Source organism: Dasypus novemcinctus, chromosome 23, assembly GCF_030445035.2.
Source record: "Dasypus novemcinctus isolate mDasNov1 chromosome 23, mDasNov1.1.hap2, whole genome shotgun sequence".
Taxonomy (NCBI): domain Eukaryota; kingdom Metazoa; phylum Chordata; class Mammalia; order Cingulata; family Dasypodidae; genus Dasypus; species Dasypus novemcinctus.
In genome coordinates, this window is record NC_080695.1 from 22,964,840 (window position 1) to 22,978,794 (window position 13,955).

The 13,955-nt window shown below is 52.9% G+C and overlaps 1 protein-coding gene across 2 annotated transcripts in view; it reads left to right on the forward strand.

Moving 5' to 3' along the window:
• The first annotated feature begins 1,012 nt into the window (after window positions 1-1,012).
• GALNT17 (polypeptide N-acetylgalactosaminyltransferase 17) overlaps window positions 1,013-13,955 on the forward strand; it is a 447,808-nt gene continuing 434,865 nt past the window's right edge. The window contains exon 1 of one of the 2 annotated variants that reach the window (XM_004460693.5): window positions 1,013-2,706. In XM_004460693.5, coding sequence (XP_004460750.1) covers window positions 2,469-2,706 — 238 coding nt within the window. In that variant the 5' untranslated portion in view covers window positions 1,013-2,468. The remainder of the gene's footprint in view (window positions 2,707-13,955) is intronic. The other variant, XM_071211180.1, reaches the window with a different exon arrangement.

Below are 13,955 nucleotides of genomic sequence, written 5' to 3' on the forward strand. Positions count from 1 at the left end.
CTACTTTGCTTCCTGACTCCACCTTCCAAATATGCACAGATGTGGGGTCATTCCCACCTGGGTTTAGAGCCAGTACTGGCTGGGGGACCCTGTCCCAACGCTTCAGCGTCTCCACTTCAGTTCTGGGGCTGAGTAAACCTTCAAAAACGATTTCTGTAGAAGCTCCCATGGACTGTGTTGGTTTCTATCTGTAGCATGTTTTATAATATATAACTCAACTGCATATATTCCGTGAGATAATGTGGGGCCTGCACCTGGCCCAGTGCCTGGCATACAGTAAATGCTCAGTAATGGGGTTTCTGTCCCCTTCAGTCCCCGTTTTGCTCAACAGGTGTGGTTAGAAACTGTCCCTTGAGGCTTTTGATGTAGATTTTCATTTAACTGTTTTTCATATACTTTCTTGTAGATTATACAAAATAAACACCATAAGGATTCTTTTGAACCCAGGACCAGGGTTCCAGTGGAATGAAATCAAAAGGTTATTTTTTCATGTACTTTTCTATATTAAAAATCAACACTCAAAATAATAAATAAGCAATAAAACAAAACTCCCAAAACAACAAAAAACAAAACAGCAACAAAAAACACACAACCCAACTGTAATAAGAAAAAAAACCCAAAAAACTTTAATGAGATTGAAATGGTGAGGTGGAGACCACCAGACTCATTTGACTTTACTGTCTGATTTTTAATAGATAACAGTCTGGTTTCTTTTTCAGGCCCAGGGACCTCTATGGATCAAGGAAGAAGTTTGAATTCCAGTATTTACTGCTCCTGGGTTTTGGGAAGAGGAATGAGTCTTGGAAATCCAGTAGTCAAAATATTCCTTCCTATTGAAAAAATGCGTAGAGAGGTGTGAGTGCACACATAAACAGTGACTTGCAAGGTCAGTATTTTCACGCCAAGAGAACCCACTCAGCCCGCCAACACTCGATATTGCTCCGAAAGTAACAATCCGAGTCTCCAGGCCAGATTTTCCCTCCAGCCATCCGGGGCCACGCAAAGCGGAGCTGGGAGCGCACAGAAAGGGATGTCTTCATCGCCAGCCAGGATGGAACAAACCCGCCCGCTCGGGGAGTGCTGAGAACCAAAGGGTCCCTCCAATCCCAGCTACGGCCAACATGACTTGACTCCCCCATCCCTCCGGGCCCCTACTCCCCAGTCGCCCCCAGCCGTTCTGGGTGCGCGCGCACGAGCCGGGGAGTGTGAGCCCGGCAGCCTGCGGGTGGTGGCGGCGGCAGACAGGCTCGCGGGGAGAGGGGTGACCGGGGGGCAGCGAAGGGAGGAGCTGGCGCTGCAGCCGGTCCTCTCTGGCCGCGCCCCGCTCTCCGCCACCACCTGCGCATCCCCTCTGGGCTCTTTAGCCCCGGGGCTGTGCGGGCTTGGGTGCCGCAGCGTTCGTAAGGCCGGGCGTTTGGCTCCCTGGGGCGCGGGATGAGCCGCGCTGCCCTTCCTGGCGAGCTGAGGGTGCGCCGGCGCGCGTTCCTCCGTGCCGCGCTCCCCGCGACGTTTTTGGAGGGGGGCAGAGAACTGCTTTGACTTTTGAGGTCCGACTCCTCCTTCCGGCCAGCCTCCGGCCGTGCCAGCTCGGAGGGAGGCCACCGTGACCCGCAGGCCCCGAAGACTCGCTGCGTGCTGTTGGGACTTGGAACGTGTCCGGGAGCCGGCGGCGCTGTGCGCGCTGGTGAGTTTGGAGGCGGGGTGGGGTGTCCCCCGGCGCGAGGGGCGGAGAGGACGTCGCGCTCTGCTCCTTCGCCCGCCCCTTAGGGCTGCCCCCACTTTGGAGAGTAATTGAGACTTGAGCGTGACTGCGGAGACGCGAGGATGCGGGCGCCGGGCGCGGGCTTTCCCTCTGCCCGGCGTGATGGAGCGGTTCTGTGAGCGGAACAAAGGCGCCCGCCCGGGGGAGCGGGTCCTCGGCTAAAGAGCGCGGGCTGCGCGTCTTGACGGCCGCCTGCGGGCCGGGTTGGTGGCTGTGCGGCCCGTGGCGCGGCGCGGTCCGCCGCGGGCGGGCGGGCGGCGAGCTCTGAGCCCCGCACCTGCGCGCCGCTCCCGCCGCGGCTCCCGGGGCAGCCCCGCCCGCCGGCACCGGGGCTCCGCGCCGCTCGCAGTCTGGAGGTCTGCGGCCCGAGGTCCAGAAGCGAGCCGCCGGCCGGGTCAGAGGCGAGGCCCGGCCTGTCGCCAAGAAGCCGAGACGCCGGGAAGGGGGCGCGCGCCGAGGACCGAGCAGGCATCTCGGGGAGCACTTCTGCAGACAGGGGTTTCCACGTGAGTGATTTCGCTCTTCCCTCGACTGGCCCATCTTCCTGACCGTCTCCGCCGCCGGGGCATCCGCTCAGTGGGGCCGCGACTGTCCGGTCTCCTCCCCGGCGTCCGGAGCGTGTGGCTCGCAAGGTCCCCCGCTGCCCCGTGCCTCGCAGGAGCCCGAGGGGCGCGGGTCCGGGGCGAGGGCCGGCCTGGCGTGTTTGATGGCTTCACTGAGAAGAGTCAAAGTGCTGCTGGTGTTGAACTTAATCGCGGTGGCCGGCTTCGTGCTCTTCCTGGCCAAGTGCCGGCCCATCGCCGTGCGCAGCGGGGACGCCTTCCACGAGATCCGGCCACGCGCCGAGGCGGCCAACCTCAGCGCGCACAGCGCCAGTCCCATCCAGGATGCGGTCCTGAAGCGCCTGTCGCTGCTCGAGGACATCGTCTACCGGCAGCTGAACGGTAAGGACGCGGGCCGGCGCCCACCGGCAATCCCCAGAGCCCAGCGCGCCTTGCCCGGGAGCCGGCTGGGTGCGAGACGGGCTGCGCAGCGCCGGCACCTCTGGCTCCCGCGCCCTTCTTCTCCCCCTCCTCGCCGGCTCTTGGGCAGGAGGCCGGGGCTGCTATAAAGAACTACCTGCTTCTATTTCCGTGCCCCAGCTCTAAGTTTGGCTTTATGGTGGAAACATGTCAGGACAGTTGGTTCCTGCCCCTACGTGCAGCTCACGAAATAATTTCCTTGCGACTCCAGCTCTAGCGCAGAAACTAGTCCAGCTGCCAAATGGGACTGGAGCGCGGGCGGAGGTCGAGGGAACAAATACCTTGAACCAGTAACGTTTGGTGGAGAGCGGAGCGGGTGGAGGAATAGGGGATGGCACGCTTAAATGCTGACAAATTCAGGGCCCCAGGTCATGGAGCTAAGGCGCTTCAGTAGTAAGTTGAATGAACATGTTATCTCTTTATGAAGCGGGCTGCTCAGCTTATAATTGGCGCTCCTCTCTTCTCGCCGTCTGGTGGAGACTGCTGTTAAAAAAGCAAACAAACTCCGTTTTTCTCCCTGGAGCTGCCTGGGGGGCGGGGTGGGGGGCGGAGATTGTTACAGTTCGCAGTGGGCTGTTGTAGCAGGTTTTCAGAGAGTAGCAAAGTGAGATGTGGCATCTAGATAGCGACGTGGTGAGACCTGTCCTGTCTAAAATATTCTCCTCAGTGCTTGGCGAGAAGAGCCAGACTTACTGTGCGGTGGTCACACAGGGTCCAGAAAGGATGGGTCATTGGACACTCCCTGCCCCCAAGGTCAGAGTGTGCCTTCCTCCTGGAGTACAGTTAGCTCGCCCCAGGTACATGGCCTTTATCCAAGGCAGATACAGTACTGAGGTACAGAATGCTTCCCCGCTTCCTGAGTTCCCAACTCAGGTTCTCACCCAGTAGCTCCAGAATTGCAGATAATCATTGTAAAGATAATGATAATAAGTCATGAAGTCCTTGGTGTGTGCCAGGCACTGTACAGTGATCTTGCAAGTACAGTATCCCCTTGGTCATATCAATCCAGGGAGATTCCATTCTGTCCCCACATTAGAAATGAGGAAATGAGACTTGGAGAGGTTTGCCGAGTTGCTCAGCTAATAGTGAGTTTGGAACCAGAAGCCCACATCAGCCTGTGCTCTGTCCTCTGTTAGGCACAAATATCTATGTATGGCCTTCTCCTAATTCTAAGGAATATGACGTTTGGTGAAGAAGTTAACATGTGGAGCTGCAAGTACAGCTGTAGACCTGTGTTATGATTCTATGTTGGGAGGAAATGGACCCTCCTGTCCTCGCTGCAGTTGGAGTGCCACCAACCTGGTGGCAGGGAGAAGAATGACAACCGGACGGACTCTTCCTGCTCTCTGATGAGCCTTCTGGGTAATTCCTGGTGGGATGAGGTCAGATTCCTACAGTGCCCACTGGAAGGAACCCTGGTCTCCTCGTCGGCATTGGACCAGTATCTGTGCCATGCCTGGAACTAACAACTTGCCTCTGTTAGTGGGAAGCTGCCATCCTCGCCACCCCTCGCAGACCATGGAGCCCCACTGCAGCTGTTCTCCTGGGTGCCGAAAAATGAAGGCACAATGTGAAACAAAGACCCATAATTCATTTCTGGAGGAATAGGAAACTTATGGAGGTGGGCTTTATTATTCTGCACGTTTCCTGCCATAGACATAGCCATAGCACCCGAGAGAGAGAGTGCCGTGAAAGCCTGGCTTACCCCACTGTTAGATTGCACTCAGGACGCAAAGTCATTTTAGTATTAGTTTAAAAGAGGACAATTAAATATACTATACCCACACCCTAACTCCCTCAAATAGGAACAATCAAAATGTGTGTGGTATTTACTAAGGGGCAGGCATGTATTAACATATTTAGTCTTTGCAGCAACCCTAGGAGATAAGCAACTTGCCTCATCACATGGCTAGTGATTTAGAGCTGGAAATTGGACCTGGTTCTGGAATGGAGGTACTTCTTAGCATGCACCAGAATCACCTGGAAGGCTTGTGGAAACACAGATTTCTGATTCAGTAGGTCTGGGGTAGGTCCCTAGAATTTGCCCCTAACCAGCTTGTGGCCAGGGACCATGCTCTGCTTCTCTATCCTATCCTGCTTACACCAAGCAAAGCAAAAGCAGAAAACCCATTTGATCTCAAAGCCTGTTGGGTGGAAGGGCATGGGAAACTTCTGGGAAACAGAGAGGTTGCTTCAGATGGGCTGGGGGCTGGTGTCTGGCTTCATTTTGGGTGCCCTTCTGCCAGGTACTTGGTTCTCTGGGGGTGGGGTCAGGGGCCGTGGGGTGAGGCTGAGTTTACTGGACTTGTAGCTTCTGCAGAGGTGCTGGTGGGAAGGGCTGCTTGAGAGCTGTTTCTGGATGAGCCAGGAATTCCAGCTGCAACTAGGAAGATGCTAGCTTCCTGGCTGTCCAGTATGATTTGAAGCCTGAGGAAGAGTCCAGATCACAGTCCTGAGATGGGAAGGGCGCTCCCCTCTCCCCCACACCCCATCCCCAGGCCCTCCATCCTTTGCTTATGCTTATTTAGGACAATGAGTCCTTCATCTGCTGATGGATTCCTGGGGAGGTCCTAAAGGGCCTGGGCAGATGAGGTCTGGACTCTTGCTCTGAAGCCTGGTCCACCCATGGCTACCGAAGGAGGAGAAGAAAACCATGGTGGGAGCGTCCTCAGGAGTTAATGGAGAGCCCACTTGTGCCGGGCATTGGGGTGGTGGTGGGTGTGGAGGAAAACAGTGAGGATCAAGGCCAGTGTGCTTCCAGGCCCCCGATTCGGGGGATTTGGAAGGTTGATGATGTTTGGAAGGTTGCTGAGGTTTCTCAACCCTTCCCAATCCCTCATGAAATTCAGACAGGTGGTGTTTGTGGAAGCGTCCATTTCCCATGGTTTTTAGGCACAGCCATCCGCAGCATCTCTTGCTGGTGAAACAGGTTTTATTGGGTGTTCTGAGAGTAGCCTGTGGGTGGGTGAGCCCAGAATTCCCACAACTGGCTAATATCCTTGGTGCCAAGGCCCAGAATCCTGCATTTTGAAAATAAGTTACAAGTTTGTTGTTGTTTTATTGCTTTCTTTTCGAGAGGACACTTCAAAGAGAAAGAGATGGAGGAATAGAGGAGATGGCTTATTATTTCTCCCCTTTCAAATTTTTCCTACATCTGCCCTTCCTTCCTTCCTTTCCTTCCTTTCCTTCCTTACCTTCCCTCTCTCTCTCTCTTTTTCTCTTTCTTTCTTTCTTTCTTGTGCCCCTGCCCATCTCCTGCCTTGAATCCTGTTTCCTATAGCTAGATTGTCCCTTCTAAGTTTAAACCAAGTTCTTTTCCCCTGGTCTCCCATCCTGCCCTTCCACGGAGTGAAAATGACTGGAGTTATCTGAGTGGAAAGCATAGCTTGCAGAGGGCTCCAGATCTTCCAGTGGCTTCCTGTTTCTGGAGGAATGATGGTCAAGCCTGGCCTGGTAGCCAGGGCTGCCGCAGCCAGCTCCAGCTGGCATTTCCCAGGCTCTCACCCATGCCCCATGCGTCCTGCCTCCTTCAGCCACACCCATCAGCTTGCGGAAAGGTCCCGCGTTGGCCTCAGGAGTTTTGGCCTCCACATCCAGGCCCCATCTTTGAGAAGTACTAGTTGTCTTGGTCTGTTCTTCCTCTTGTCTACATTCTGTCCATCCTTTAAGGCATGACTCGGGGTGTGGGCCATGGGGTCTGAGCTCTTCCCACTTGGAGGTGCCAGAGGCTTTGTTGTCGGCAGCTGTTTGTACCCGTTTCTTACACTCTTGTGCCTCCATGGGTTTATTTTTTGAGTCCGGAATAGGATTGCAGGGTTCTTAAGGGTTGGAACCTTCTTTTGGACTTCTACGTAACACCTCCGTCCCTCAGCATCTGACATGGAGCCTGGTGCACAATGGAGGCACTTCTGGTCATTGATTAATTGGACGGGAGCTAGTTTTCGGAGGTAAATGATAGCCAGAGTCGAAATAACCTCAAGAAAGCTGGCCTGTGAATGCCGGGTTGGGTGGATGTGGAGAGGGGCTGGGGGCTGGGAGGATGTCACGGGGGAGACTTAGTATGAGGACGTTTTCTTGCCTGCACCATCTTGAAACTGCCCCGGTTCTTACCCTCCTGACATAAGCAGTCTCCAGGTTAGGGACCAGCACATTTTAGTGTTTTCTTTGAATGTGATTTCACAAAAGGAATGTGTCATATATTCTTCCCTTGGTAGAATAAAATTAATTCCTAGTTACTGTAGAACATCTGGAAAATTGAGAAAAAAATATGCAGAAGAAAAGAATACTGTCAAAAAATAAATATATTTTTATTGGTGGCATGGCGGTTTTGTGCCCGTGCCAGGAAAATGGACCTAGGATTTTCCTAGATTTTTTTTTGGATTAGAATTCTTGGTTTTTCTGTCATCTTCCGAGGGAGTTATTTACTTCTCCCATTTTATAGAGGAGAAAGGTGAGAAACACGTTTTAATGTGGCTTAGCCCAGTGACACAGCCAGTGAGGGCCAGAGCCAGGGATAATAAATAGCATGCTTCGGTCCCCCCAACCCAGCACCCTTCTGAGGAGGGAGGGACGGGGCAGTGGAGTGCTGTGGCGGTGCAAGCCCAAGCCCGGCTAGTGTGCGGGCCCCTCTTGAGAGCCCCTGGACGATGAATCAATGCATCGAAAGGCCTCACGTCAGACTCCATCCAGGAAGCCCAGGGCAGCTCTGCCATAAGAGGAAAGGCAATTGATTCAGGTTAGGTTCCAAATTTAGATTTCAGAAGGATATTGAATAGAAGCAGAGTTGCTTGAAGGAATTGAAAATCTTTGTGGGAATGGAGAGAAGTCAGAATTACCTATCCCAGTCCAGCCCCCCAGCAACATAGCGGACGACGCTGGAGAGGGAGCTGCAGAAAACCAAAATGTTCCCAAAAAATCCAAGTGTAGCGACCCCCTCCTCCAGCTCCTGCCAACCAGACGCGTAAGCCAGATAACGCAGGGAAAGTGAGTTGGGACAGAAGGACAGAGGTAGAGATTTGCTCTGGCAGGGCTCCGGGGTGGAATCTGAAAGCAAGGGATGGCGATTTGAAAGCATGTCTTCTTGGGTGCCCAGAGCTGCCCCTTTCCCTTTCCTGCTGGAATACACACGTGCTTGTAAAGATGACGGATGCTGGTGGTACCAGCATTTCCTGTGGGAGGGAGCTAAGGGGTTCGGGGCAGAGGGCAAATGTCCAATGAAAACCAGTCTCTGCAGTGAGGGTCAGAAGGGAAGCCAGTGCTGCCTGCAGATGTTCAGGGGGCCTCTGGGCAGGCAGGGCCGGGCTTTGTGGCTGGCTCGGTCAGCGGAGCCATGGCCTGGCTGCCGGAGGGAGGCTCGCTTCCTTCACCTGCCATGACCGTTAGCATCTGGCCGCCGCTGGCCCCCGCTGGAGGAATGGGGAGCCCCGTTCTTGGACGGCCCTCGGAGGCAGGCCCATCTAGCTTTGGTGAGCGTGCACACAGGGGCAGCCGCTGCCTGCCCAGACCTGTGGGAGAGGTGGCCAGACAGCCAGTGCCATTCTCGCAGCAGGAAATCTAGCCCCCCTAAATTGGGAGCATTCTTTGTGGACAGGAAGAAGATGCAGTAATTGGAGCTAAGCGTGACATTGGGAAGAAGGAGAATGGGCACTCCGAGGCCCCAGTAGAAAGAAGACACAACCTCAGATGAGACAATCTACGAGTCTTTAAGAGGATACTATTTCAAGAAAGACTGCGCGCTGGGGAGATACTCTGGGCTTGATTCACAGTTCTGCCGCTTAGCAGCTGTGTGACCTCGAGCAAGTCACTTTACCTCTCACCTGGAAAATGGAGTTGTCCAGAGTCAGGACAAACTGCGATTCAAAATGTACAGCCCAAGCATGTACCAGCACACAGTAGATCAGGAGTTCTTAACCTTTTTTGTTGCACGGACCCCTTTGCCAGTCAGGTGAAAACTGCACACCCCTTACTAAATTCACACTATACTATGTATTATTTAATAAATGTATCACACCCACACCAAAACGTCCCCATGAGAATAATGTTTTTTTTGAATTTCAAGCTCACGGACCCCTTGTTAAGAACCCCTGTGGTAGATACTTAAAAATGGCAAGTGACATTATTGTGAATGAAATGAATATCCCTGGATCTTACTCATGAGAGTGGTTTGCAGTGGGAAATTTTGTGTTGTATGTAAGTTACCACAATTTTTTAAAAAGGCAGCTCTAAGAATATAAAGTCCTTGAAGGAGGGGCCTTTGCTTGCCTGTTCACTACCATGTAGATCCCTGATGCTTAGACCTGTCCTGACCTAGAGGAGTGCTTAGTGAATATTTCTTGAATGAATTTGTGAGCAGTGAGGGATGCTGTGTGGGAGAGAGTGGTCATTGCTCCCTGTATAAAAAAGGAGGCTCTTTCCACTCTAACTTGTTTGAACTCTTTGGATTAATTTGTGCGCCTTCCTCCTTCCACGTGTTTGTCATATTTTGTGTTCTTCTTTCTTCTTTTCTTCCCCTGCCCCCCCTTGCTTATAATGATGGTGCCTTTGGGTGATCACTTTTGAGGCCCAGGAGAAGAATGGGTGACCTCTATGTATCCAATCCCATTATGGAACGCATTGGCCGATCATACGCATCAGCAAGCTTTCCTTGCTGCTGGGCGTGGACTGATGTCAAGGAGGTGAAGAGGCACAGACTTCACCCCTCCATCGGCAGTCTAGTTGGAAAGAGATGCTTATGGTTTACCAGGTAGATGCTAGGTCCCAAAAGACTATTGGGATGAGTGTTGAAGTGGAGAAACTTGAACCAGCATACAGTAGGTGCTTAATCAATGCGTGTTGGATTTAAACAAGAGAACAGAGAAGTTTTGACAGCTGGACAACTAGAGATCTGCAAGGAGAGCACCTGAGAATCTGATGTGGAAGTGGATCCTAGAGAAAGGATCTTGCTGAGAGGTCGGGAGCTGCAGTGGAAAACCGCGCTCCTGTAAGGACCTGCAGCAGGGCGACGCGCACGGGCAAGGCATCGAGGCGGAACAGGCGGAGCGGGGAAGGGACTTAGGTGTGTCCATGTGGCAAGAGCGCATTGGGGAGTGGAGCTTGTTTGAAGGGCCAGGTGGAGCCTGGACCGGGCAAGGCTTTGAATCCCAGGCTGGTTGGACTCAATTCCGTAGACAGTGGGGAGTCGCCAAATGCCAGGTCACCGTGGCGACTTAAGGGGACTGGTGTCGCGCTGGGTTTAGTGGACAGGAGGCTGGGCAGAATACAGCAGGGCTTCCCAAGTGCTGGCTGTCCTGAGAACAGGACTGACAACCTCGGAACCCGAGGTGATTCCAGCCGCCCTGCCTCCCCGGCCACAGCCCGTGGGGGGGCCCCTTGGGGAAAGCCTCAGGAGCCCCAGGGCACTGTGGCCTGCTCCGCCCTCTGCCCGCACTCTCCCACACTCCTGCTTTGCCTTGGCTTCGCTGTGGCCAGCGCCCTGACCACTTCTCTTTCTCTCACTCCCTGAGCCTCGGTTTCTTCTCTAGGCCCTTGGCCTCGTTCTCTGCTGCGTCCACCCAGTAACCCCCAATCGTGAATTTCTTTACTCCCAAGGCCAGTCACCCCTGGTGGGTATTGGTGCCATTGGGATTTGTGCGGGCCCTCGGGCTGCCCAGCATCCGACCACAGTTCTCCGTTTCTATTCCACGTACCCCCCAGAGCCAAAAACAAGTGGAGGAGTTCAGAGGGGGCTGTGGGGAGGACTCGTCTGACTCCAAGCCCAACCCAGTCTCTTGCCGTCCCCTCCCCACTCTGCCCTCGGATGACCCCAGTGGCCACTGCGCCACCAGCTTCCTGCAGGCTTTGTCCCATCTGTGGCTGCAGGGACAGCTGTCCTGGCCATTGCCGGGCACACGGGTCCTCTTTCCCCTCCCAGATTCAGACAGGGTGTGGCAGAGGTGGGACCTGACTTCCTGGGCCACTGCTGAAGGGACCAGAAAATGCAGTCCAGAGGTTCAGGGGAGCCAAGTCCCCACGGCGTGGCCTTGGACCTGGGGAGACCGGAGGTAGCAAAGGGCCAGCTGGCACCTTGCTCCTGCTCAGCGGGGCAGCCCGGAGCTGCAGCGCCCCATCTGGCCCCTGGGAGGGAGTGCAGCGAGGGGGCGCCCTCGGCTGCCTCTTGCTGGAGTGCCTGCTCTTGGGGTCCCCCCCCCCCCGCCCTGCCCCACTCCTCTTTCCTCTCTCGCTTTCTCTGGGGTGGCTGTCCCTGGTTAAGTGCCAGCCCGGACGCCTTGCCTCTCAAGCTCTGTTTTCCCTGGATCCTGGGCTGCGGCAGAACTCACTTCGTTTTCTGGTTCTGCTGCCTCCTGATTTTGTGTGTCTCCAGCGAGTCACAGAAACCCCAAACCTCAGTTTCCCTCTTGGTGAGAGTGCTACTACCTCAGGCAGCCTGAAACTGTGACGAGTAAAGGAGAAGAAGGGAGGGAAAGGCTCTGTCCCGGCGCCTGGTCCACGGAAGGGGCTTTCAGCCCTGAGTGCTGGATTTCAACACGAACCCTGAGAAACGCTGGGAGCTGAAGAGTGGGAGGGGCCCCTAAGAGCCCCCGAGCCTGATGGGGAACGAAGGGGGCTCGGGAGGAGGGGGGCCAAAGGCGCCTTTCTCATCCTGATTTAACCAGCGTCAGCCAGCTGCCTGGGGTCCTTCGGCTCATGAGAGTATCCATTTTCTAGATAAAAAACATTTGCCAGCAATCCATGAGGTAGATAAAGCAGAAGGCCCCTTTGGTTCCCTTGTCCCACTTCTACGTGATCAGCACTGCTGTCAGTTTTGAGTGTATCTTTTTAAAATCTTTTATGCTTTTCCCTCTCTCCCTCCCTCCCTCCACCTTCTTTCCTAAAACCCACAACACTTAAAATAAATGGGCGACTCACATGGCTGCAAGGCCTGCCACTGCCCTGGTGATTGTTCTTCACAGGTCTTTAGGCTGTTCTGACATGTGGATGACAATCAGCTTAGCCACTGATAGAGAAATTTTCCTTTTTAATAATGTCCCTGTCACTGCTAACTGCAAAGCCTCAGCCTTGCCATGCATGAGTAATAAACCACTGCCGCCGTAATTACAGGTGGCGTCGTTCAGACGCCAGCACGCTAGCGTGCTGCCAGCGCGGAGGGAGCAGGGTTCCGCAGCAGCTAATCGTGTGATTACTGTTTACGGAGGGGTGTCTTTTGGCTCCGTATGGCTTGTTAGGTGCTGCACCTCCCCAGGGGTGGGAGAGCAGCGTTCACTCTGTTTCTTGGGATCAAGTTTATGTGCCTGTCAAACGATAGTTACGTGACCGTAGGCACAGGCATGGCATACTTCCGTGTCCACCTTCTTAGTAAAATCTCCTGCATTCTCTAAAGACCAGTTCTGAAGGCTTGTATTCCCTGAAGCCTTCCCTGACCCCCTTGTCAGAATTACTTGTCCCTTCTCTGGATTCCCATGGTACTTTCCTTCAGTCTGTTTTTGGCCCATGTCTGTTTCTGCCTGCCTTATAATGAATTGTTTTCATCGCCAGTCCCAATAGTTTGCAAGGAAATGGGTTTTATTCATTTTTAAAAATCCCTCTTCATTTCATTTGGCAGTTAATTCATCAGCAAGTAATGGAGAGCCCCATTAACAGTTGTTTTAAACTTGTTCTCACTTAACACGTTGGTTCAGTATCATGATGTCATAGCTCATATCATTTTATCTCCCTTGATCTTTTCTTCACGGTTACCAGATGACTGCTGTAGTTCCAGCCATTGCATCTTTTTTTTCCCTTTTTTTTTTTTAAGGATATATTTCTTTCTCTCTCCCCCTCCCCAGTTGTTTGCTCTCTGTGTCTGTTTGCTGTGTGTTCTGTGTCTGCTTGTGTTCTCGTTGGTAGCACCGGGAATCTGGGTTTCTTTTTTGTTGTTGTTGCGTCATCTTGCTGCGTCAGCTCTCCGTGTGTGCAGTGCCACTCCTGGGTAGGCTGCACTTTTTTTTTTTTTTTTTTTTTTGCATGGGGTGGCTTTCCTTATGGGGTGCACTCCTTGTGTGTGGGGCTCCTCTACACGGGGGACACCCCTGCATGGCATGGTACTCCTTGCGTGCATCAGCGCTGCGCGTGGGCCAGCTCACCACACGGGTCAGGAGGCCCTGGGTTTGAACCCTGGACCTCTCATGTGGTAGGGGGATCCTCTATCAGTTGAGCCAAACCCACTCCCCCCACTGCATCTTTGTACAAGGTAGGAAGTGCCACACCATTGGCCACATGTGCTCCTGTTATTTAGTCCGGAAGGCAAAAGCTTTTCCAGAAGTCTCCCTGGCAGGCTTCAATATGTGGGCCAGAAAATGGTCACCTGATTCAGGAGGAAATTTGCTTTCCAGAGAAAATAGTATGGTAGTGGCAAGAGAGAAGGAGAGCCAGAATGGCATTTGCATCAGGAATCCACAATGTCTGCCCCCACCTCTCTACCCTCATCACATTGCCATTGAATAGTAAATTGAAGAGAGACACTGCTAACCAGAAATTCAACTAGAAAACTCAAGTCCTTTCCTCGGGCACTCTGATTAACTTAGATTTGATTTGAAGAGATCTCATAGATTAAAACCTTCATATACATTGATATTTCATCTATCCTAAGATGCACATTATTGCATTTCTGAAATCTTACAGTCAATGGTGTGTAATAGTTTAATTGGCAGCATTTTTCCCCCTTTGGGTATGGTACATCTTATAGTTGATGGCAGCTTAGATTTGTTGAAATACAATGTATGTTATTTGTCTATATATGTGTTAATACCATAGTTTACCATACACAGCTATTTTTATTGAGCATCTATTACTTATCAAGGGTTTGGCATTATGTAATTCTACATCAAACCTACTTCTCCTATGAGACCCATTTTACATATAAGGAAGCGAAGCAGCAATAAATTGTCCAGCGATGCCCTCCAGCTGCCCTTGTCTGTGTCTTCCACGCTGACTCATGGGGTGTGGGACAGGGCACTGGTCAGATGGTGGCTGGCTCAGGTCTCAGGAACTACAAGAGGAGCTGGAAATAAGTACAGGGACATGTGCCACCAGTGACAGGATGGTGGCAGGGAGCCTTGCTTGACCCAGGTTTAGCATCTACCAATGTGGAAAGTTGTAATGCCCTTAATTCTGGGTCTCTGAATGATGCTGTGTGA